The following is a 26,104-nucleotide window of genomic DNA, read 5'->3' on the forward strand; positions in this document are numbered from 1 at the left end:
CAGGTGGGCCGCGATGTAGGATCGGCTGGCGGCGGTGTCCACCAGGGCCAGCATCTCCCGTCCGTTAGCGTGGACGGGAATTCGCAGCAGCTCCTGCTCCTCGGGGCCGACCTGCCTCAGCTGTGCCGCCGTCTGTCCCTCACCACCCCCGGCCACCTGGCCGTCCGGGCGTGGGGAACTCGCGGCGAGGTCCGCGGCTCGTCCTGGTGTTGACATGTTGATGTTACGGTGGTCCACCTTGTCGATGGCAGGTCGACGAGGCGGCTGGTCCGGCCCCGGAAAAACCTCCGTCGGGGCCGCAGTGGTCATGGCGGCATCCAGTTGTCCCTGGGGTTGTCCCAGCACAGGAACTACTCGCGGGATGCCTATGCTGACGCTCCGGTTGCCCACCTCGCCGACGGCATGTCGACGAGGCGGCTGGTCCAGCCCTGGTAAAACCGGCTTCATGGCCGCGGTGGTTGTGACGGCATCCAGCTGTCCCTGAGGTTGTCCCGGCACGGAAACAGCCGTTTCTGTTTACCCTTGCTTCCCGGCGATGGACACGATGTTGGTGTGATAGGCACTGGCGGTGGTCGACGAGTCCTGCTGGTTACTGGGTCTGCCGGTGGCTGGCGGGTCGGGGAGCGGCACCCAGTTGTCCCTCCGCCCCCGTTCCCGCATTTCCCGCCTGCGATGTGTTGCCTTCGCGCGCCTCCTCCCACGCGGCTCTGGTGGGGCACAGGCGATGCCAATGGTACGCCTCCGGGCAAAACCTGCATCGCGGCGGACACTCATCCCTCTCCCGCGTTCCTGTCCGCTCGTGACATCCTCCTCCTGCTGCAGCTGTCTCTGGGCGTCCCCTGGTGCCACCACGGTCTGTTGTCTTCCGCGGTCCCGCGCCATCGGCGTAGCTCACCATGGCCATGTCATTGTCCGCAACCTCTGTGACGGTTACCCCCCGTGGTCCCGAGCGGGCACGGGGAACCCTCGCGCCCCTAAGTGCCGTCCTCCACTGCGACATGTCGCGCTCAATTACGCGAGCGAGGGCCACGAACTCCTCTGTGTCCCGTCCAGCTGCTGTTCTCATGAAGGGGCGGAACTCTGGTAGTAATTGTTTGACGATGGTTGGTAACGCCGCACTCACGTCCCCACTCGTCCCCAATCGGCCCCAATCGGCCCCAATCGGCGTAACATGCGCAGCTTCTCGTAAATGAACTGTTCTGCACTCTCGTCCTACTCCTGGTTCCGGCAATAAAATGTCTGCAGACACATCGCACGCGCCTGATCGTTATCGAACCTAGTCTCGACTTGGCGTACAAAATGTCCCCACTCGGTATCAAAACTCCCGGCCATTGACCACCAGTTTCTTGCCTTGCCGCGGAGCTGTCCCGCTACTCGCGATGCCCACTCTGCCCGTCGCACTTCGTATAGTTTTAGGAGGTGCTCGCACTCCCGCAAAAACTCCCGCGGGTCCTCGTTGTCTCTCCCCGCAAACACTGGCAACTCGAACTGCGTATTCATGTACCGCACTACCGGCCCCTCCACGTCCGCGGGTCTGTCACTCTATTCCCGTTTACATTTGTTGTCTGTGCTTTCCATGCCGTTCGTGCCCCCGGCCGCGCCGTCGGACCCGCACACTACGCTTTTTACGTCCATTTTTGCAGAGTCCCTTCCTCGTACATGTCTGTTTCGAAACTGATCAGATCGTCTCTCTCTTGTCTCGCCTGCTTCCACGCTATCCTATCCTTCGGCGCTACTGATCCAGGACATAATCGCAATCTCCCCCAGTAATCCAGTCCGATCCTTCCTGTTGCGTTATCTTCAGTCGAAAATCCCGCTGCGCCGCCGTCTTGAATTTCCGTCGCTCCCACGTCGCGCTATCTCTCGCCGAAACGTCTCGTGTTCGCGCCAATCCCGATACACGTTATCTCCCGCCAGCGCGAGGGCTCGAGTTCGCGCCGCTCCCACGCCGCGCGGCTGCGCCTGCTTCCGTCCTGTCTGCGTGCGCTTGCGTGCGCTTGCGTGCGCTTGCGTGCGCTTACGGCCACACTAGTTGGGCGCCTAATGACGTCCCTCAGCTTCTGGTCCCTATTTCCCCGTTTACTTAAAATTTCCGTTGTGCCCGTACTGCTCTTATCGGAGAGGTGTGTGTCCAGGCCAGCGTGGCCGGGACCTGGGAATACGGAACCTGGAGGGAGAGTGAGGTGAGGATGAAGAGTGATAAGCAGTTTTTAAGGACCACTCGATGTTAACAGTTCCACGAGCCACTTTTATTATAATTCTGAGAGCCTGCCACGGCCTGGCGGATCCGTCGCGGAATGAGCGCCCTTCCCACGAAGACCCGGACTCCCGAAGACCGTCTCGTGCAAGCAACTCGTCTCGACACGAACTAAAAATCCTCCCATGTAACAAAGGTTCCCGATTGAAAGTTGCTCCACAGAGGCGCGTGACTCGTGTGCGGTCCTTTACGTAACAGACTCGTAATGACGACAAAGGTTCGGCTGTTCGAAACTACGCTTACGCGTCCTAGGATTTTCGACTCGTGACGTAACTCGTAACTCGAAAGCTCAACCGTGTGAGCGACACAGCGAAGGCAGCTCAGCTGCCGCGACAACCCGTACAGTGGCGCTGTCGCCGGACCGCGAGCTCGGAAGACGTGCCTCGCGATCAGCGCGGAGCGGCGTGCACATCTGCCGCTGAACGAGTCCTGAGCAACACTGCCCTTCCCCGCCTGCCAGCGGGGGAGGGGAGGAGAAATCGGACGACGTGGGAGAGCGCCCCCCCTCGCGACGCCGAGCGCCAGGCCGCGATTATATATTAACACTGCGAGGCATTTGAGAAAATTACAAGATTATTTACACAATAATTAATAAATTACGGTTACATTATTTACACACTAATTGAGGTTTACGACCATTTGAAAAATACATAAAGCAGAATTATTCGTAACACTAAAGAAGCCACTGGCATGCTAGGGCGCACGCGGGTGTGTCCCTGGCCGATGCACTACACTGATGGTTCACTGGGGAAACAGACTCCCTCAGGCCCACGTCGGTGGCCAGGTACGGCCTCTGCATCTGGGTGGGTACGACGACTGTCGTCAAGTAGCAAACTTATACACTCAGTAAATAACTTTTTCTGCAAACGATAAACATTTATTGTAATTTAACAGTTTTCATATTACTTGACAGAGCAAAGTCTTGTTTACACCTTTGACGCCGCCGTCTATGCTCCCTCTGAGAGCACAGGCTGTTACATGTCCTCAACACCTGAATTAGGACAAATGTAACAAATACGCCCGCGCGTACCAAGTATAGTAGGGTAGGGCAGTGCATCGAATGGCTTGACACTAGTCACGGCTGGCTGGGTTGTGCGATGCGCCCGGCCGGGTGTGGCGATGCGCAATCGAAACATAGTACACATGCAATTATCATTAAGAGAAATAACTAAAACTGTTTATGTACCTATTTAATATTCATGAATAATTATTACATGTTGATTGATATGCTTTTGTGTCACAATACTGGCCGTCAAAATCTTCCTGCACTCCGTAACTTTCCGCGGGAAATCTAGCCCTCCCTGGCCGGGTTGCCAGGGAGAGTCGCCAGTCGCCATCCAGCACGTGGAGCCTTCAATCTTCACGCCAAAACCAACATGTAACTTCCATAGGTAAATCGTTCAATCCGTTTTCATCCGCTCCACGGCCGGCCCTAAATCGACCGTACGAAGTGCCATGCGGTTCTTTATTAATTGTGTGTGATTCAGTCATGAGCCGTTTCTTGTAATACATAATTTTTATTGTTTTGGGCAGCACGCCGATGTGCCCGCGCTTCACGCCGTATACCTCCGTCAGGAGATTAAACATTGCCCACGCGGGGCGGCATCGACCCAAACGCGTAAAGTGTCTTACTAACGAATCAGTTCCTGGGACGTGTCACGGACGCGAGAGAGCTTTCCGTGCCCCGGTACCGCCGCGCCCGCGCCCAGCATTGGTGGCCTCCACGCCACTACGAGGACGGAGTTTGGTAATTATGTTAATCTAACTTGAACTGTATGTCTGTATCAGATTCATTACGATCTGCAGAACATTTCCATGTTAGACTTACCATACGGTACTAATCCTAGTTTTAGCTCCAGTTATCAGCCACGTGTATTCTCTATCCATGTCAAGACTGTGCTAAGTGCGGAGATAGCCGCCATGTATATTTTAACTCCAGTTTTCATCCAGGTCAATTTATTATTAGTTAGTCATAGTCATCCCTTTGTTTCGCCGTCCGGCGTATCTTTACTCACAGCCTCCAGACGCGTCATGCGCCTTCATCTCCACTACTGCTAGTCTCAGGATAGCCTGCAACCCTCGGTGGGGTATCTCCAGAGAATTCCACAAGCCATGAAACAGTGCCGCCATTTGAGGTTTATGTGTGCGGAAATTAGAAGGTGATTATGATACGGCCAGTTACATGATGGCGTCCTGTATCATGTGATGTAATGTACCGTGTGACGTGCAAATAAATCCAGTTATATTTACGTGTTATTTTAATCGTTATGGCATTCTGGGAGTTACTAGTTATTTATTCCTAATGGGTAAAATTCTACAATGTTTTTTACTTTGACGCCGTCCCCGCTGCCTGTTTTGAATTTTACGTGAATTAGAAATGTTTTGATTAATTTGGATCTCAAGGGCGGGGTTCCTGGCCTCGTGGCTGCAGGCAGGGACGCGTCGGCAAAGGACTCCCCGGGCTGTTATGGCCTCCCAGGATGCCGTATTAGTAAAAACACACACGTACTTTTAACTGGTTTATTCCGTCGCACACTTTACATTTGACACGCTCACGCGACTGGCCGCTTCATCGTCGACCTATGCTCCACGCACGCCACCCTCTATTGGCGGTACTTATTACGGCCACACGGTAACCCGGTGGCTAATACGTTAATAGGGGTTGTTCCCGGCGAGCTGCGAGTTGGATGCTCGGTTGAGCGGTAAGTCTGTTCCTACCTACGTGAGAGTTTGCGGAACGCAACATGAAATACGTGGACGACTGGTCATACAACATAATTAATACAAAACACTACACTACAGTCACTGTGGTTAGTCCCGGGTTCGGACCAGGTCCGGGCGTCCCACACAGGTGATTACACAATGGCGGCTACTCCGCGCGGTGGCTAGGGCCACGTTATGCTGGGTACGGACGCGGCGGAATCCGGCAGGATATCACACCCGCGACCGTGGCACGTCCCAGTTAATGACTCGTCTGAAAACTTAAGTTCGCGTTTGGCGCAGTGCCTCCCCGCGTGGGCGATGAACTAATTCCCGATGTGGGACTTCACTAGCGTGAGGCGCAGGTGCCACGGAGGGTCACCTAATTAATTACGTAGCACACGAAAAGCCCGGTGTCGGGCTACACATTATATTGAAGGACCATGCGAAATCTCGAACGGCCGATTCGGGTCGACCGGGGAGCTGAGTAAAACGGTTTGACTATAATTACCTATTGCAGTGAATGGTGATGTTGGCGCGAAAGTTGAGAGCTCCCCGTGCATGGGCTGCCGGCCCTGGCGAGTGCTGGATGGCGACTGACTAACCTCCCTGTCCACCGGGGCCAGGGAGGGGGGAAATTCCGCGGGAAACTGCGGAGCGCGGGAAGATGATTTCGGCCAGTTTGGTGAATGATCCCAGTTTACAAAATTATTATTGAATTAACATTAATTATTAGTTATTTTACAAGTATTAGTTTTTGTTTGTTTTATCAAATGCATGAACAAATTATTTAGTTGCGCAGTGCCACACCCGGCCGGGCGCTTTGCACACGTAGGGGGCCGTGACTGACGTCACGCCGTTCGGGGCACTGCACTACGTTGCACGCACGGGCGCGTTCGAGGCGCGGCACTGATCAGGTGTTGAGGACACATAACGGCCTGTGCTCTCAGAGGGAGCACTGACAGCGGCGTCAAATGCCCTCCCCTCGACGAGGCCGTTCTGTGCCTCAACACCTCTACACACGGTGGATCGCAGCACTCTGACGTTGCACTGGTTCACACACATGCCTGATTAAGCTGTGAGTAGTGTACTGGGGTGAGGTGTGGTCCCTCCAGGTGAATAGGGGCCCCCCTTGTGGTGGGCTGTACTGTGTCCCAGGCGGTGTTGGGTCCCTAGGGCGGTCCCCCCCCCCCTTGTGGATGCTGGGAGCTCCTGGCTGTGTGCCCCCGGTGAGTGATGTGATTGTCCCCAAAAAGTAGTCCAGGAGGTGGATTGGGGCATGGCGAGTGCGGCCTAGACGGCCCAGGGACCTGGGGGCTCAGTTTCGGGCGGGTGTGCATGAGTGGGGACCCCGGCCTCCCTGTTGCTATTTGCCTCCCTGTCGGCCTGGTTGATGGTGATGTTGTCATCCAGGTGCGAAGGGGCCCGCCGCTCCCTCTGGGGTCAGACCGTCCCTGTGTCGGCCTGCTCGTCTAGGTTCCCCGTGCTCCTGACTGCCCTAGCTTGCGAGCCAATTGCCCCGTCTCTTCTCCCCACTGCCGACGGCTCTCCCGTACAGCATGTGGGTCGTACTAGACGCCGCCACCGGCGTGGATACCTCCTATCCGCTATCTCCTCGTCCCCTGATTCGGCCACCGGTTCCTCAATAACTATTCGGAACGTTGACGTGCTCAGATTCAGGTCTAGTGGCCACCACGGCTCGTCCTCGTCGTCCGCCTCCGGCACGTAGGTCTCGTCGTCCGGGTGACTAATGATGGGTGTGGTCTCGCCCATTTCGGGAGGGATAGTAGCGGGATGGTTACGGGGGGGCGTCGTTGACCCTGCCTCGTCAGGTTGGTTGTCAGTGGGGGCGGTGCTTGGACTCGTCGGGAGGTTGATGTCAGTGTGTGCGGTGTCTGGACCCGTCGGGAGGGTGACGTCAGTGGATTCAGGAGAGTCGGAGTCCCTCGTGCGTCTTTCCCTTGTCCCGCCGATCGGTGTGTCGGGGTTTGGCCCCGGTCCTGGTGTTGCATTGTCGCCTCGCGACGAGTTCCCCACGCCCTGGGTCGTGTTCACGCTGAGTCCGGGGTCATGCGGGTTTGGTGCGTCTGGGAGGGTAGTTACTAGCCTTAAATCGTCCCGATGTATCTTGGCCGGGCGCCCGCTCGGGGTGCGCACGGCGTAGGTGGACGGCCCCGTCTTCCACAGTATCTGCCAGAGCGGGGACCACTTCGGGGCCAGCCCGGCGCAGAAGTTCTTTGCCCCCGCCGAGAGGTGGTGTTGGCGGACGTAGACCCACTGTCCGGGTGTGAGGGGGACAGGGGCGTGTGTGGTGGTGGGCGTTTTGTGGGCGAGGAACTGGGCCGGTCTCTCCCACGCCTGTTCTCGCATGGCCTCGATTTGGGGCCGCAACTCCTCCCCCCAACAGTCCTCGGTGGCTGTGTTGGCTACTCGGCACTTCCCCGGGAGTGCCAGGTTTTGCCCCTGCACGAGCTCCGCGGGAGAGTGGCCAGTAACGGCGTTGACGCGCCGCCTCAGGCAATACAAAATATTTGGTAAGTGAACGTCCCATTTTGTGTGGTCATCCCCCAGGCGTAGCCGGAGCTGGGCCTTGATGTCCTGATTCCTCCTCTCTGTAGGGTTGGCGAGGGGATGGTACGTGGGTGTAGTGTGGTGGGCGATGCCCGAACGATGACAGTCCGCCCGCCATTGTTTACCCATGAACTGAATTCCATTATCCGTCAGGAGGACCTTCGGGAAGCCGTAACGGGAGTAGACCTCTCCCTCCAACAGGTTGGTGATCGTCCGAGCCCAGACATTAGACACTGGAAACGCCTCCACCCATCGCGTGAAGAGGTCGGTGACGACCACGAGGAAGCGTTTCCCCCTAGGTGTCCTCGGGTACGGGCCCATGACGTCTAACGCCAGAGTGTGGAAGGGTGCCTGAGGCCTGCGGGGCTGTTGCTGTTCGACCCCGTCGGCCCTCCGGGCCTTGCGTTGTTGGCACGGCTGACAGCCTCTGATGTACTCTCGTACGTCTCGCGCTACCCCGGGCCAGTGAAAGGTGTGCCGCAGCGCCTCCTGTGTTTGTTCCGCCCCTGGGTGCCCCGCCAAGTCGTGGTCGTGATAGAAGTGCATTACAGCCGGACGGGCGGCGGCAGGCATGTGCGTGCGCCAGCTCTCCATATCGCCGGGGGCGCGTGTCTGTAGCTCGCCGTCCAGACACCGCTGGAAGGAGCGGTGCCCGGCCGCGCATGCGGCCACATCGGCGAGCGCCGTCGCGTCCGTCCGTTGTGCGTGACGCACGGCCTGGACGATGCTGGCCAGATTGTCGGGCCGGGGTGTCTCCGGGGTTGCGGGGTTTTGGGTGCCGTACAGGGTGGCTGTTTACTCCCCCTCGGGCTGGTCATGGGAAGTTCCTGATGGCGGCAACAACTCATCCCACGACCCTCGTCCTCGAACTCTGTGCCCGGGACGGGGTGGTGTGACAACTCATCAGCCAGTTGATTCTCCCGACCTGGCACGTGCTCTACGTGGAAGTCAAAGGTCTGTAAGGTGAGCACCCACCGGGTGAACTTAAATTTCCGCCGCTGTACCGAATCCAGCCACTTCAGGAACTGGCTGTCAGTCCGGAGTGTAAAGGGCCGACCCTCGAATTGGTGCCGGTAGCGTCCCACAGCCCACACGACCGCCAGACACTCCTGCACGTTCACGTGGTAGCGGCGCGCCGCCGGCCCAAACTTGGCACTGGCGTATTCTACGACGCGCCGCTCCCCGTCGGGACCCAGCTGATACAGGACCGCGCCAATGCCCTCCTGGCTGGCGTCAGTCTGCAGGTATATGTGCTCTGCGTGTTGTAGATGAGCAAGGGTGTGACATTCCCGGAACAGGCGTTTGACGGCATTCAGGGCGTGGTCGGCCTCCGGCGTCCACCGGAACCGGTACTTTGGCAACAGAAGGTCGGTCAGGGGGGCAGTGACGATGGCGAAGTTGGGTATGAAGCTCCTGAGCCAGTTGAGCAGCCCCACCAGCTGTTGCAAATGCTTCCGGATACGTGGCGGAGGCTTGGACTCAATCAGATCGAGCTGGGCTGGCAGAGGCCGGCACCCGTCCGTGCTCACCATGTGCCCCAGGTAGGCTAGCTCCACCGCGCCGACATGGCACTTGTGGGGCTGCGCAGGTAAGGCCGTGGCGGGCCAGCCGTTCGAGGACCATGGCAAGGTGGTGCGCATGGTCCTCCCACGTTCGCGACCAGATAATGACGTCATCCAAGTAGGCCGCGGCAAACTTGCCCACGAACCCGTCTAGGACGCGCACCATCATGGTCTGAAAGGTCGCGGGGGCGTTCATCAGCCCGAACGGCATGGCCCAGAACTGGAACCTGCGGCCGTCTGGGGCAGTGAAGGCCGTCTTTGGCCGATCCTCGGGGCGGACGGGTACCTTCCAGTACCCTGACTTGAGGTCCAGTGAGGTGAATATGCCTGCCTCACCCAACCCGGCTAGTGCATCTGTGATGTTGATGATCGGTGGAGGGGCGGGGATGGTGACTGTGTTAATGGGCTTGAAGTTTACGCAGAACCGGAGTGAGCCATCCTTCTTCTTGGCTATCACTACCAAGCAATTGTACGGCGACTCACTCGGTTCGATTACCCCGTCCCGCAACATCTCCGCGATCTGGGTTTGAATCGCCTCTCGCTCCCTTGGTCCGAAACCGAAGGGCTTGACAAAGCGGGGATCGTGGGGTCGTGTCGGGATGGTGTGTTGGGTGACTGTGGTCCACCGCAGCATGTCCGCGGCGGCGAACACCTGTGCTTGTTGGGCCAGTACCTCGTTGAACCTGTTCCTGTACTCAGGGGGCACCTCATTCTGCAGGTCCGCTAGGGTGATGGCGGGGGTTGGCAGGGCTGTCCCCCTCTGGTTGACGCTGTAGAGCGTCCTCCGCCCCTGATGCCCGACGTGTATTCTACCCTCACCTACGTCGATGGCGGCATCCTCCTGTATGAGCCACGGTAGTCCCAGGATCACGTCGTCCCTCAGCTCCGGCACCACCAGGGCTGTTGTCCGACTACACATATCCCTGACGGCGATCCTTACCTGGGCGCGCCCCGTCGTGAGCGCGCTAGCTCCCCAGGTGGCCAGCTGGACTCCTCCCTCCTGTTGCTCCAGGTCCGCAACGGGCACCAGGTGGGCTGCGACGTAGGTGTGGCTCGCCGCGGTATCCACCAAGGCGTGGACAGGCTGACCATTCAGCAGGACGATCACCCGCATCAGCTTGCCCGTGGTGTTCCCCGCTCGCCCTAGCCGCGGCGATGGTGCCCGGCCAGGCCCCGCAGGTGGTGCCGGGTGCGTCGGGGGCGCCAGTGCCGCGGCGCCGCTCGCCGACGACCCAGTGCGGGGCGCTGACGGGTGCTGGGGGACACCACCGCCTGGTCTGACGGGTGGCGATGTTGCTGTGCGGACTGGCCTCGTGGTTTATGCGCTGGCCGTGATCCAGGAACAGTAGCCCGCCGGTATCCTGTTCCCTAGCGGGCGTTTCCCGACTGCGTTGCGCCAGGCCGGCGGTCCTGCCATAGCGCGGTCTGGGTGGGGCACATCTCGTGCCAGTGGTAGGCCTCCTCCCTGCAGTAGCGGCACCGTGGGGGCCGGTCTCGCTGTCCCTCGGCCCGCGGGTTAGCGCGCGCGGCCCGCGGTGGGGTGGTGTTGGCAGAGAGCGTGGCGGGTTGCGTCATGGCCCCTCTCTCCCTCAACTCGCCACCCCGGCGGGTGGTGCCGGAAGGGGAAGGGAGGTTCACGTACGGTACTACCGCCCACGCATCTTCCGGGGCCGTCGTGGGTGATGGGGACGCCCCTCGGCGGCGGGCTGCGGTGTCCCGCGGGCGCGGTGACAGGTGTAGGTCCCGCTCAATTTCTTTCGCCTGTTAGACGAAGTCCTCGAGCTCCCTGTCCACGGCCCCCCGCAGGTGAGGGCGCAGCTCCCTCTTCATTAGCTCTACCATCACGTCAAGCGCCGCGTTGACCGGCCCGCCGGCGTCTAGACGTCGGTTTAGCCTCACCTTGGACCGGATGAAGGTTTCCACGTCCTCGTCTGCTCTTTGCGGTTCGCAGAACAAGGAGCGCTGGCACTGGGCGCGTGAGCGGGCGGCATTGAACCGGGCTTCCAGGCGTGGCGCAAATTCCTCCCATTCCACGCCGTATTCGCCCCTCATGGACCACCAGTCCATTGCTGGCCCCCTAAGCTGCTCTGTGACACGTTCCGTCCACTCTTCCTTAGATACGCCGTACCTGGCCAGGCGGTCCTGGCACGCCCGTGTGAATTTCTCCGGGTCTTCGTATGGGTTCCCGGAGAATTCTGTTAGCTTGACCCGGATGTTGTCCCGTCGGGTTTCGCTCACGACGGTCACGAGTGCTGGCGAGTTCACTTTGCCCTCGCAAGTCGTGCACATGAATAGACCATCGCGAAAGTTCAGGAATTCCCTAGCTTCCGTGCACGTGCGGTGTCTAGTGGTGCCGCACTGGTGGCAGTAGGCTATCTCGTCGAGCTGGCGGTGGAACCCCATGGAGTGGCAGCGTCGCGCCGACGCGACCCTGACCTCCCTTTTGACCTGGGCCATTTCTTCCCGCGCGCCGCCTTCCCGTGTGGTCTGTGCTTCTGTCCTCATGGTTCCTTCCGCCCCGCCTGTCAAGAAGTCCGTATTCCACCACTCCCCCATGTCAATCGTGACGTCAGTCTGCATCGCGCCGCGGCAGGACGGCCCGGCGGCAGGTCCTGAAGTCGCTGTCCCGACTCCGTGGTGGCGCGGCCATGTGACGTCACCCCTCACAGCTGGCCTAGGGGTGGAGCGTGGTGAAGAAGGGTGGTGAGCGGAGTGACTTGCGTGTTGAGCGGTGGTACCGAGCGGAGAAGGGGAGGGGTGTTGCGCAGGGTGGATAGCGGAGGAGGGGAGGTTGTCCGGCCGGCGCGGCGCCGCTCCGTCACGCGGTGTTGCCACGCTGCGCGCTGTTGCCCTATCCCTACTCGAGCCCTTTGTCTGCTAATTTTTCCGTCTCTTTTTCTTGGCTTGATTGTCGACAGAGTTTGGTGATGTTATAGCCACACTAGTTGGGCGCCAATTTGACACTGTCCCCGCTGCCTGATTTGAATTTTACTTGAATTAGAAATGTTTTGATTAATTTGGATCTCAAGGGCGGGATTCCTGGCCTCGTGGCTGCAGGCAGGGACGCGTCGGCAAAGGACTCCCCGGGCTGTTATGGCCTCCCAGGACGCCGTATTAGTAAAAACTCACACGTACTTTTAACTGGTTTATTCCGTCGCACACTTTACACTTGACGCGCTCACGCGACTGGCCGCTTCATCGTCGACCTATGCTCCACGCACGCTACCCTCTATTGGCGGTACTTATTACGGCCACACGGTAACCCGGTGGCTAATACGTTAATAGGGGTTGTTCCCGGCGAGCTGCGAGTTGGATGCTCGGTTGAGCGGTAAGTCTGTTCCTACCTACGTGAGAGTTTGCGGAACGCAACATGAAATACGTGGACGACTGGTCATACAACATTACTTAATACAAAACACTACACTACAGTCACTGTGGTTAGTCCCGGGTTCGGACCAGGTCCGGGCGTCCCACACAGGTGATTACACAATGGCAGCTACTCCGCGCGGTGGCTAGGGCCACGTTATGCTGGGTACGGACGCGGCGGAATCCGGCAGGATATCACACCCGCGCCCGTGGCACGTCCCAGTTAATGACTCGTCTGAAAACTTAAGTTCGCGTTTGGCGCAGTGCCGCCCCGTGTGGGCGATGAACTAATTCCCGATGTGGGACTTCACTAGCGTGAGGCGCAGGTGCCACGGAGGGTCACCTAATTAATTATGTAGCACACGAAAATCCCGGTGTCGGGCTACACATTATATTGAAGGACCATGCGAAATCTCGAACGGCCGATTCGGGTCGACCGGGGAGCTGAGTTAAGCTCCCCGTGCGTGGGCTGCCGGCCCTGGCGAGTGCTGGATGGCGACTGACTAACCTCCCTAGCCACCGCGGCCAAGGAGGGGGGAAATTCCGCGGGAAACTGCGGAGTGCGGGAAGATGATTTCGGCCAGTTTTGTGAATGATCCCAGTTTACAAAATGATTATTGAATTACCATTAATTATTAGTTATTTTACAAGTATTAGTTTTTGTTTGTTTTATCAAATGCATGAACAAATTATTTAGTTGCGCAGTGCCACACCCATGATGTAAAGAAGAGGAGGTGAAACCTTCCGGCCGCCCAACGCGTCCTCCACTGCGCACTACGTCACCTTGGTCGTACCGCCTGGTCTACACGCAGCGCGCTTACGGGAATACCACGCACAGACAGTTCATTTACAATCGTTTGAATAGTAAGAGTGACCACGAATCGTAGAAATACTTTTCTATGTACATTGTATAGTATGCATTTAGAACATACAGTTTAAATAAATGTATTAGCATCCAAACACGGGGTTTATATCTATATATATATAAATGAAACCCGTTTTCCTTGGTCACGGCATCACGCGTGAACGGCTGGACCGATTTCACTAATTTTTTTTTATTGCGTTTGCTATGGTCAGGAGAAGGTTCTTATGAAAGAAAAAATTAAGAAAATTTTGCGGAAAATTAGAAAATTTAAGAATAATGAATTCCTATTTCCCTTGGTCACGCCATCACGCGTAAATGACTGAACCGATTTCACTAATTCTTTTTTTGTTGTGTTTGTTATTGTCACGAGAAGGTTCTTATGAAAGAAAAAATTTAACGGAAAATTAGAAAATTTAAGAATACTGAACCATATACCATATATAAAATTATTTCCAAACTAACCCAACACTTTGTACAATATAAATATTTTTAAAGTAACCTTATGACATTCAGCTTTAAGCGTTTACAGTTTCCAGTGCGGCTTGCATTTGCAATGTCAATAAATAAATCGCAAGGGCAGTCTATAAGTGTATGTGGCATCAACCTAGAAAATCCATGTTTTTCACATGGCCAATTATATGTCGCCTGTTCCCGTGTCGGAAAACCATCAACATTATTTATTTACGCGCCAGAACATAAAACTAAAAATATAGTTTATCAAAAAGCATTAGAGTAGAGAGAAGCAGTGAGGGGTACAGAGACTATTAGTTGATTTATAGAGCGCGCGTGGTATTGAGCTCATTGTTTACTAAAAAATGCCAAGTTGTTCAATAGCAATTTGTAAAAACATTAGTGGAATTATTGAATCCTATGGAATAAACACTATTTTGACAATATATATTTTGTGTTTTATTTAATTAAATTAGTAAGATCCTTTTCAGTTATAGTGATACCAGGGAATTATGGATTCATTTTTATATGGAGGATATTATAGATTCCAGTTCAAATTGAATAGGTACTCATACCTAAGATAGGTCAGCTATACAAAATAAAGTAGTGCATCATTGCTACGCTAAGGCGGTACGAAGTTCGCCGGGTCAGCTAGTTAATAATAAAATCAACGAAGCAATATTTTTCTGCTGTTTCATCACTTCAAAATGTTGATTGAGTCTTGTAAACATGGAATGGTAATGGGAATTGGAATGAATATACTTCGAAAATATTTATTATGAATATTAATTAAATAGATATAACAAACATTCAGGATGCAGGCGACAAATAATAATACAAACGTATTACAAAAAAAAAAAAAAAAAGGATCTGACACAAAGCAAAGTTTCTATAAATACTTATTTGTAATTTACATAAACATAAGGGCTTTTGATTTATTTACTAAATTTAATTTTATTTAGTTACAAACAATAAACAAAAGGGTAAATAATGATAGAAAGTATATTTAAAAAATATAATATTATAAATAAAAAAATATTACTAAACCAATATTATTAAACCAATATTCAGCAAAAAACAGCTTGCAGGCATTACAAAAAATTTTTCACGGCAAAAAAAACCAAAAGGTTGGTTTTGTTTATTATCTTGGAGAGGTAAAACCTAATAGTTTTCAAATCCCCCAAGCACATTGTGCGTTAAAACATGGCACATAATTGTTGGTTGATTACTAAAAATAACTCAATTGCAAAATAACTCGCCAGTAAATATTTCACAAAACCCGTATGCCTTCTACACTACATTTTATTAAAGCCAAAATCGATTCATAATGACTTGAAGAACTCCCGTCCCTCATAGGTATTGGAATGTCATTTTAACGCGTGTATCTTGGTTGTAGGCGTTTCTTTCTCCATTTTTATAACGTTAACTTCTGAAAACTCAAAAATGTTGCTTGCTATAATTTTGATTACTGAAAATTCCATGTTATAACAAAATAAGTATTGTTTTACCTCCTGTACATTGTGCATTTGCAGGCACTCGCATAATTTGATAAGACAACTGAAGAGAGTAACGGCCTTTCCATGGAAAAAAAATACAAAATAAATATCTAAGTTCATCTAATTCCCCTTAAAATTGGCGTTTCAAAATTCCTCCTGGATTCTGTAATACTAAAATGATTTGAAGGCAATACATTCAAGGGAAATGGTGTGATAAAAACATTAAAAATATAAAAATATTGAAATAGAATAAAATCATTGTAATCATGAAACATTAAAATCGGAAATACCATTTTCCCCACTTATATATAGTTTTACGGAAAAGCAGCTTCCTTCCATAATTACTATTCCAAGGCCGCGCTGCAAATGTCCACACGTACAATTTTCAATACATAGCTGTTTTTTATATATCTCATGCACTTTATAGTTATAGAATCTAGAAAAATTAATACCTACAAACATGCAAACTTATGTGCTACACTGTTTTTAGTTATAGCCGAGATGTGTTAGTGTTAGGATTGTAGACACAGTAGGGGCGGATCCAGGAATTACTGGGGGAGGGGGGGCGCCGTGAGTCTGGGCCTAGTATGATACCTGTTTATTACTCCAAAAGTCGTTATTAATCAATGTATATTTTACCCTTAGATGGGTGGGAGGGCACGTGCCCCTGTGCCCCCGTCCCCCTTTCTGGATTCACCTATGGAGCACACACGCACGTGCGCTGAGAATGTACTGAGCTATGGTCCCTGCAAACCTTAATTTTAAGTATTTAAAACGGCAGTTTTATAATTCTTATCTCACGGTTTTGCGTGTATACTTAAATATATTTAAACGTAATGATATCACATGTCCTCCCCACTCCATTAAAGAGAACATTTTGAACAATAGAAAAAATGCTCATGTTTCTTTTTGATGTATAGGGGGTTCACATTCCTACTTTCATTCGATTTGTTTACATGCACTGATGAAATATTTCCCCCCCCCCCCCCCCCCCCTTTATTAATACTACACAACCTAGTGTTTAGGTTAGTTCTATAACAAACAAGAAAAAAAGTTAAATTGAAATAAATTCTGTAGTTCTCGCTGATGCCTGAACACACAAACATTTTAAAAACATTTGATTTGAGTTTTTATTAATGGGTGGGTATATATACGTTAAGATTTCATTTTTAATAAATTAATTCAGTAAATAACCTTTTTACCGCGAAAGACTTTATTATTATAGATAATAACTCAGTATTTTGCACGAAATATATAATCCTTGACCTAATATTAACCTACAGTTAATAATATAAAAAAATCAAAAATAAATACTCGTATTATAAAACAAGTGACATTTCTACTTAAAATCACGTTTGTTTAAACTTACCTCTGCTAACACAGAATATGTCCTTCCTTTTGCATACGTTCACCCACTTATTGCAAAGATCTTCATTTTTTGGAAAATAAAAATATTTTATGCCAGAATCTCGAGTCTTTTTGAAATGATTGTGAAATCTGAACACTGCACAGCTACGTAAAATCACTCAGGATTATGTAAGCACCAACCATAACAAAAATTCGCACGAGACGCAGATGAAATGGATGGGAAGCGCCCGGAAGAAGAGCGCTGGCTACAACCAAGGTGACGTAGCGAGGGAGCGCCTGGAGGGGGAAAACCTGCGCACGGTTTCACCTCCCCTTCTTTACATCATGGCCACACCTGGCCGGGCGCTTTGCACACGTAGGGGGCCGTGACTGACGTCACGCCGTTCGGGGCACTGCACTACGTTGCACGCACGGGCGTGTTCGAGGCGCGGCACTGATCAGGTGTTGAGGACACATAATGGCCTGTGCTCTCATAGGGAGCACTGACGGCGGCGTCAACTTCTCCTGTAAAGTTTGAAATTTTGGAGTTACGAGGTTTACTAATCAGGGTAACTGTAATACCCCAAGTGTCTTAAAGAATAATTAAATAAGTAGTTAAAAAGTTTTGGAAACTCTGAATACAAGGGCCCAGAATTAATAGCTATAAAAGTCAACATCAGAGGCGACACTAGGAGTAAACAAAGAAAATTTAGAGACTCCCTACGAACACTTGGGAGGAAAAGGATCGTTATTATAATTAAATAAATAAAAACAACTGTTACGTCTATAGACTTCCTTATTTTATTAATCATTGTTCTTTCTTTTTTATAGATTAAATTTTCCTTAGTAACATCTGTTTTTCATTGATAAGTGATCTTATCTAAGTTCCTCACAAATACACATATTTACTAATTGAACTTATTTAATATCGGGCCGGCCCTGAATGCTTAACAAAAATTACAATATTTAAAAACATGAATGAAATTAACATTGGTAACTTTACAGGTTGTACTTATAGGCCTTGCAAAACATTATATAAATTTCTTATCCTCGACTTGCTTTTACTGTCCGCTGTCTTAACTGGGTTACACTATTTTTTTTGAGTTCGTGAATAGAATATTAGAATTATGCGGGTATCACCCAGGGCTGTAGGTAGACGGTGATCGAGGTAGTAGGTCTAAAGATGGTGGATTCTGCACAGGAACCGATTCCAGAGGTTCTGGCAGAGGATTTTGGCTGCCCCAAACTTGGAACCCTGTCTGAAACAGAAGTCCAAATTCCAAAGAATTAGACCTGTTTCCAGACAGTATACTTAAATGGTGCAAAAGGCCAATAGAAGGAAAATTAAAGGGGGGGATACGTCAAGACTTACCAAAACAGGGTGTTGGTCCTGGCGCTCAGGAGAGGGCGTCTCGTCTCCGAAAACCCGAACCCTGATTCGCGGTAGCCACGGAAGTCATCATGATTAATTTAAAAAAATAATAATAATACTAAGTTTCTCTACTTTCAACTAAACTACTGACTGGTTAATAATTTTAGATAGGGACTCCATCCCTCTAGTCTGAGAAGACTACATAATATACGATGCGACGTCGATGATTCGCCGAAGATCGCAGTTATTAACAGTACCAGTCATTCAGGAGGCGCGCACCGAAGTAAGTTCAGAGCGGGATATCACCAGAATATCATAAGCGCGGGGTCTCTAGAGAATGGGAGGGGGGGTAGGCTCTGAGCCAAAACTTACCGAGTCCACCCGAAGGTGTCCGGCATAAAAAAAATTAGATCTTACTGGAGTGACTGCGCGACTGAGGCGCTATCTTTTGGTGGCGAGAAGAAGTACTAATAAATCGACTAGTGACCGACGAGAGTGTCAAGCTAGGGGGTAATGGAGTTGACGTCGTCCGACCGAAGGCCACCCTAAAGCCCGACCTGCAACCGCCAGTAGCAACCCCGCTAACGGAACGCGCCCCTAGCCATGGCCCACCCGAGTCAGGCGAGCCACCAACAACTAAGGTAGAACCCGGCCTCCCCCAAATAAACAGACCGTCACTTCAATCAACCACGTATAAAAACAAACACTAATTATTAAACTATATTACGTAGTAATTTAAAGTCGATTGACAGAAGTGCGACGTAGGAGTGCCCGGGCACTCACGTGTGCAACTACATAAATACGCGTGTGAGTGTTCCCCTGGCGGCCTTCTGCCTGAATCAATCAATCAGACCTTATGACATAATAAATCAAACCTTGTGTTGCGTCATTAACCACACCAGAACAATCTGACAAGAAACGAACAGTCGCTGGTGTGACGTAAAAAATTCAAACACAATAATTCTTAAATATAATAACTTTCAATTCATAGAAGGGACAAATGACCTTAATTCAGCCTTTATAATTTATATAAGAATTTAACATCATTAAATTCTCTTATTAACTTATCAGATCAGAAACTAACGTAATGAGGTCAACCCTGGCGCGAGGGTCACCGAGCCTCGGCCGGACGCCATGACATGACGCGAGTACAGCGCGACTCGTGGACCGGGGCGGACGCACGTCCCACAGAGAGACATCATCCTTTGTCCACACCGAGTTCACTTCTGGTAACTATAGTCATTCTTCAAAACCTTTTTAATAATCTCTCCGTGTGTACCCGGTCCAGCTTTTTCGGTCCAGGACCTAATCCGGCCGCATAAATATCACACCCCCCCCCCTGCACCACACTTGGTCCGCGGGGTAGGTGCACTATCCGGTACGGGCCGACTCCCGAGGACAGAACTTTTGTTAATCTCAGTCGCTCCGGCGCTGACACTCCCCGTAAGGGAACTCTTGAGCGAATTTAGCTGCGGTCCGCGCTCCACTGCCGTGGACGCGAGAACCGCCTCAATACGCAGATTTACGGGATTTTCCGCCTCCAATCACCCTCACCCCTCGTTGAGCAGTCAGGCTCAGAAACGCCTAGGGACACGATAATACGGAACAACTACTGACGTTGTAACATTCTTTTATTTACTTGTGCAACGCAACCTCGTGTAACATTTCTTTTGTAAACTTGTGCAACGCACCCTCGTGTAACATTCTTTTGTAAACTTGTGCAACGCAACCTCGTGTAACATTTCTTTTGTAAACTTGTGCGACGCACCTCTCCACGTAACATTCGTGAACTTATATAACGCAACCTCGTGTAACATTCCTTTTGTAAACTTGTGCTACGGTAATTCAGTAACTCTCAGACTCAGTTGAGTGTAATTGTGTAATTTGTATCTTGTAACATCACCTATTGTACGACGTGGCGTGTAACCGACAACGTTACACCAGAGCCACTGTCGACTGAATAAATGACACACGTCATTTATTAACTCACTCCAGCGTAAGCTTCTTTAAACCTGCTATCCCCAACCACCGCCGAGTAGGGAATCTCTCAGACCCACGTAACACCGCCGACGGTCCTAGTGGGCCACGCAGGGCAATCGACCCCACGACCCAACTACCGACTAGCACCAGAACTAGTCTGGCGCCCACCCGGACTCATTACATTCGCAACAGCCACTCCCGCTAGGAACCGCACCGGGACTCGAGCCCGAGACCCCGGACGATGGCAGAGTAACCAGTGGTGCCACCTAGCGGCCTTAGACATAAGGGGGAGAGATGTTGTCGTTACCTCCGCGCGAGCGCTGGTAGTCGGCGCTGCCGACGCCCACAAGTGGCTTTAGTGACCACAGCCGTCACTAGGTGTCGTTAAAGTCCAGAATCGTAACTGCGGCTGTCAAGCCTGAGATGGCCTTGACTTCGGTTAACGTACCCGCGCGGTCGTCGCTCCTGGCTTCTCTTCTGAGAAGAAAGGGTGGGTGAGCAGGAGGGAGATGGCTTCAAAAAACGCATGGTCTGTGGGACGCAAGGCCCACGGGATCCTCCTGTCGTGTCTTGCTGCTAGTGGACCTTATACCGATTCGTGACAGAGTTAGCAGGGCTCAGCACTGCTTCACAAGCTGCTCTAGGCAAAAGAGGTCACGCAAAGAAATAAAGTTACCGGCCCCGACGTGCCTGGAGGCGGGAGAAATATTAGCCAGAATGCTAGCCTAGCATGAGGCTGGGAAAGAAAATCAGCTCGCCTCTGAGAACAGAGGCTGAGGGCCTGGCCGTAAAGAAAATAAGATGAGAGAAAAAAAAAATATTTCCAAAAATATTTAAGATTACAAAATTTTAAATAAAACGTGCCTAAATCCCTAATACACGGCACATAACGATAATATATATTCCTAACCACCATAAATTTGCTGTACAGTAGAAAATATATTTTTAATTTTAAATATTTTTTAGGTTATTATAATTACAAAAATTTAACCCAAAACGCATCAGGATGATTTATTTCTAAAAATCATTAAAAAATAACTTATATAAGAGTTTTTTTGTTTAATATTCTATGCAATTTATTTCCAAGTATGATCGTTTCCCCTACTGTATTATAACCTACTTTCCCAAAGGAATTATTATTTTTGCATCAACATCACATTCTATTGTACTAATTGGTGCTTTGCATATTCCGTAAAGTGATATATAAAATTTAACCATCTCTGTTATTTTTTAAGTCAACAGCTGGGGCCTAATTCTTGACACTGTTGGAATAATTACGCTATCGGAATTTTCCCCTAGTTTCATTCCGATGGACAGCTAAATGTCAATTTTTGGAACTTCTGTGGTAGTTATCATAATAAACATTGTCGGATTGTCAAAAAGTCTTCATGGAAGGTGTGGCAACATTGCTTTTTTGTTGTTGACGTCACTGGTAGAGTCCAATCAAATTAGGGAAGAACCATTAATAATAAAATCGAATTAATTTTTTTCATTGTGTTCATTTTTTTATATTTGATTAATGTGGAAGTTATGTTTATACATACATAAGTAATAATTTAACATGAACAGTAAATTTATGCCCAAGAAACGAAAAATTATGACTTATATTAAGGGGAAAAAAAAGTATTAAAAGCATGGAAAATTAGTATTGTGTAATGCAATTGTAAACTTTTTTCTTATTGGAAAATGTACAACAAAAAATTAATGTTATATATTAATGCTGTTTTTTAGTGTTTAAAAAATTCTTATCACTTAAAGGACACTTTTTATTTTATTTTATAGTTTATGCTTAATTGGTTCCAACTCGTTTCATATTTTTGTGATCACTTTAAGGTGAAAATAAATTTAATGCGTTTTTTCTTGGTTCAGCAAATTATTTATGAATGTGTATATTACGATTTTTTAACCACTTAGTCATTACAAAATGATAACTGTATGGACAAATTTTTGGAAATTAATCCAGGGTGATATTTTATAATTGTTTGGAGTAGGGGCTTCTTGGAAATAATCTATGTATTTATTAAAAAAAATTCTTTCTTCGACTTTCTTTTTTTTCATTATTTATTTAGGAATACTTGTGTAGGTTTTTGTTGGTGTATGTTGTTTTCAAATAAATCTTGTGCAAGGCAGAATTGTTGGCTAGGTTTGCAAGATAAGAAGTAGTAAATAAGATAACCTTGATTTTCACAATCAATTGTAATCGAGCGAAATTCATATATAAATGGACTCATTTCGATTAAATTCTTGTGCCATAAAAGATATAATTTTTTATGAATAAATGTGCATAGCCTATATAAGGCTACCATACAAGTTCTGATCCTAAACATGACACATTTTTGTAATATTTATAATGAAAAACTAATTATGTTCTATGGAAACTATGTAATTGGACCTTCTTATAAAAAAACATCAAATAAGTTTCAATTTATACACACAGAAAATTTACAAATTTTTCACATAGAGTAGATAAAATGTTAAGTAATGAAAAATTGTAAATATATCTTTCGGTACCTAAGATTTAAGAAACTGACATTGCCAATCACAGAACTAAATATAATATTCTTAAACTTAAATTGTAGTTCAATTACAAGCTATTTCTCGTCACGAACACATGAATTTTAAAGGTTGAAATGGCACTCGTGCTGCAATTTTTAAATACAGAAAATTGTACATATTCGTAAACACACACCACATATGAGGTTATTTAATTAATATTTTTGTTTCCTTTATTAATTCATTATATTATACATTAAATTTCAATCAATTAATCTACTACTCATCAATAGGCTTGCCTTCTGTCGTGTATTTTTTTCTGAATACGATCACATAATAAACGAGGTGAATAGTTGTTGCTGGTTTTAAATGAAGCTAACCTAATATAACTAGTCATTCGTACTATTTTACAATATTTAAATGTAGCTAACCTAACATAACCAACCATCCATACGATTTTAAAATATTTCAGAACCACTGCAGAGTGTCTATTTTAACAAATCGAAGTTCCAAAGAACAAAAAACTCTACAATCTTTTTCGGAACTTTTGATTCCGCCCAGTGGCGGATCCAGGTTTTTGGTTTGGGAGGGGCTTGACCCAGCTGAGGCTAGGCTTAATCAATGCAAAAACTAAAACAATAGTGGACCCAGATGCTTTTGGAGGGGGCTTGAGCCCCTTAGCCCCCCCTTTGGATCCGCTACTGATTCCGCCAGCAAAGGAGATGCCAGAATAATTGCGATATATAATTCTGCTAGTAAATGTTCGAGAATAGAGTTTAGCACATCGGAATTAAGCGATTACGCTAGCGTAATTATTTCAACAGCATCAATACTAGGGGCCCTGATTCGCACACAAACCATCACGAAATTCATGATAATTATAATTTGTATACATATTTTTTACATAGTCAGATCTTACAGATGTAACTTATTATTTTTCTTAATTTTCAATTGTAAACTAAACTTAAATATACCACCCTTCTATAGAATTATACTAGACACTTTGGATTAGCGGTCTTAAACTGGTTTATTTGCGTAAAAGGGAATACATTTGTTTTTTGTTCCGTGATATATATACATATTTATATCACTATATTTCGATATATCGATATTAGTGTTTACTTTGTTAGTTAAGAGTTCTTAAAAGAAAATGGCGTTTGTTTGTATATATCATGTTTTTGGATTGTGTTGTGATATAGAAATAATCATGGTTAATTTTGTTAATTAAGTATGGTGAATATAAATAGAATGAGCAGTGCAATATTTACCTTCGACAATCACAAATGAATCCTTGCATAGAATATCATTGCTGCATGTGCCATGGATATATTTTCGTTTCAAAACATAACCTACATAGTAAAATTTCTTTTTAGATAATGTGGATTAAAAGGTGTTATTTTCGAGGTTGTAACAATAATTCTTTGAACGCCAATAAGGGTTTATTGAAAGGAGTGTCTTTTATTGGTCTTCCTGATCCAAGAACAGATCTAAATAGGTGGATTAGGTGGTTCCAAGCTTGTGCTTTAACTGCAGATGATATTGCAGCTGTTGATGTAAAGGAGATATGCATATGTAGTTTACATTTTGTTGGACCTAATGGACCAACTAGTGAACATCCCGATCCAGTAATGTATGAAATGGTAAGTTCAAATTATAATTTTTTATTCTCCAGCCTAGGCCTACACGAGGTAAAGTGTAAAGTTAATTTTTTATGTTAATTTTTGCCAGCAACTATTATTATTTTTTAGTTATATGAAAATGTAATATATATTAATTCTCACTAACAAAAAAATATATTTTTTTAAGTTTTATAATATTATTATTTTCTAGACCTTGAATGATTACTCTCTCTCTCTCTCTCTCTCTCTCTCTCTCTCTCTCTCTCTCTCTCTCTCTCTCTCTCTCTCTCTCTCTCTATATATATATATATATATATATATATATATATATATACATACATACCTACATATATAGGTAATATATAGTTAAATAAAAAATTGCGAAAACATATGCTTCTTTATGAGGTAGCAAAGTAGCTAGATGCAATTAACATATTTTCCAATTAAATAAGGTAAAGCTAAACATTAATTATTTTGTAAAATTTGTTTCAATGCATTAAATTTTGTATATAGGTATAGCAATTTTGTAAGTTGTAAAAAATTTAATTTCCATTATATATTTTTAATTTTTTACTCTTGCTGTTTTGAAAAATTAATCATAAGTAGAATTTGTTTATCACAAGAAAGACAAAATATTCTATTAGAATATATAATATGTTAATATTATCAAGTATTCAAATTAATTGGAAGATGTTATGTTTTTTTTATAAAGAAAGTGTAGGTATTATCGCTTAAAAGAGGAGGAATGATTTTATGAATTTGAATTTGATGAAAGTTATATGTTGATCTCAAACCTTATTTATTATATTTTAACCATTTGTAGGCTAAACATTATTAGTTATGCCATATTTAAGGAAAGCTCTTTGTGGGAAGTTATTTTATAATCTTAAAAACGTTTTCTGTATCATTCTATAAACAAAAGTAAGATTTTTTTATTTTCTTGTCAAGCTTGCAGGGAAGCTTAGATAGGTACATACTTGTAAATTCTCCATTAGCAAAATTACCCAATTTACTAATTATGGCTTAAAGGAAATATGTCATGAAACATTTGGCATTAGGCCGGGTTTTTAGAAAACGTAAGAACGCAGAAACGCAAGAAACGCAACTACGGTAAAAGTCCAACCGTAACTCTTCTACCAGCACGTTTATAAAAAAACGCAAGAACGCAACGCATAAGTTGTTCAATTTTCTACTTCTTGCGTTTTCTCCTTGCGTTTCAGCCTTTTATACTGGTTGTTTTAGTATGTGGAAACTGAAACTGTCATGTAATGCATATAGAAGGCTCTGCGATTGTAATTAATCGTTACGCTTGTGTTTATTTATGTTTTGGGCTGGCATTCTTCTAGTGAATACAGCGCAATGGAGTAAGCTGATGAATTTCTTGTTCAGCTTATCCAAAAATTTTCCCTGCCTGTACGATAAGTACAACAAAGATTTTAAAAATAATCATGACTTATTCCTGAAATTTTATTTTTTGACGTTGGCGATGGCCGGCGTCCTTGCGTTTTTTTTTATAAACGACTGTGAATTTCTTGCGGTTGTCACGTCCTGCGTTCTTGCGTTTCTGCGTTCTTCTGTTTTCTATAAACCCGGCCTTAGCCCTAGTTAACTTTAACAGTGGTTGGTGTTCATTAACATTGTAATAATGAGAAATTTCCAGATGTATTCTCTCTCTCTATGCTTTACTGGGTTAATATATTCATATGCTTACATTGTGTCAGAATAGATCACTTTGTTCATGCTTATTAGTGCTTAAAGTTTCTTATGTCTAACCGGAAAAAAAAAGATATACATTAGTGTGTTAGTGACTACATGGATAATACCTTGGGCTATTTTTATTAATATAAATCTAATTGGTTGAAGATTAAAATTTACTTTATAAGCCGAGTGACCTACCATAAGCACACTAACTACACCTAGGACATGCAGACTAACGATAAGTTTTATACGAATCCGAAATACCAACGCTATGGTAAAAAAAAACTAACTCCCGGACAACGCAACATAGGTGAAACGCAAAAAGGGC

The 26,104-nt window shown here is 47.4% G+C and overlaps 1 protein-coding gene and 1 long non-coding RNA gene across 3 annotated transcripts in view; one reads left to right on the top strand and one right to left on the bottom strand.

The window, feature by feature from the left end:
* LOC134530655 (uncharacterized) overlaps positions 1-26,104 on the bottom strand; it is a 122,249-nt gene that overhangs the window by 34,924 nt on the left and 61,221 nt on the right. The gene's annotated exons all lie outside the window — the stretch shown is intronic.
* Positions 23,585-26,104, top strand: part of LOC134530653 (uncharacterized) — a 114,595-nt gene continuing 112,075 nt past the window's right edge. Inside the window, exon 1 of one of the 2 annotated variants that reach the window (XM_063365686.1) lies at positions 23,585-24,099. In XM_063365686.1, the coding sequence (XP_063221756.1) occupies positions 23,836-24,099 (264 nt within the window). In that variant the 5' untranslated portion in view covers positions 23,585-23,835. The remainder of the gene's footprint in view (positions 24,100-26,104) is intronic. The other variant, XM_063365687.1, reaches the window with a different exon arrangement.

The sequence above is a fragment of the Bacillus rossius genome, chromosome 3, assembly GCF_032445375.1.
Source record: "Bacillus rossius redtenbacheri isolate Brsri chromosome 3, Brsri_v3, whole genome shotgun sequence".
Classification (NCBI taxonomy): Eukaryota; Metazoa; Arthropoda; class Insecta; order Phasmatodea; family Bacillidae; genus Bacillus; species Bacillus rossius.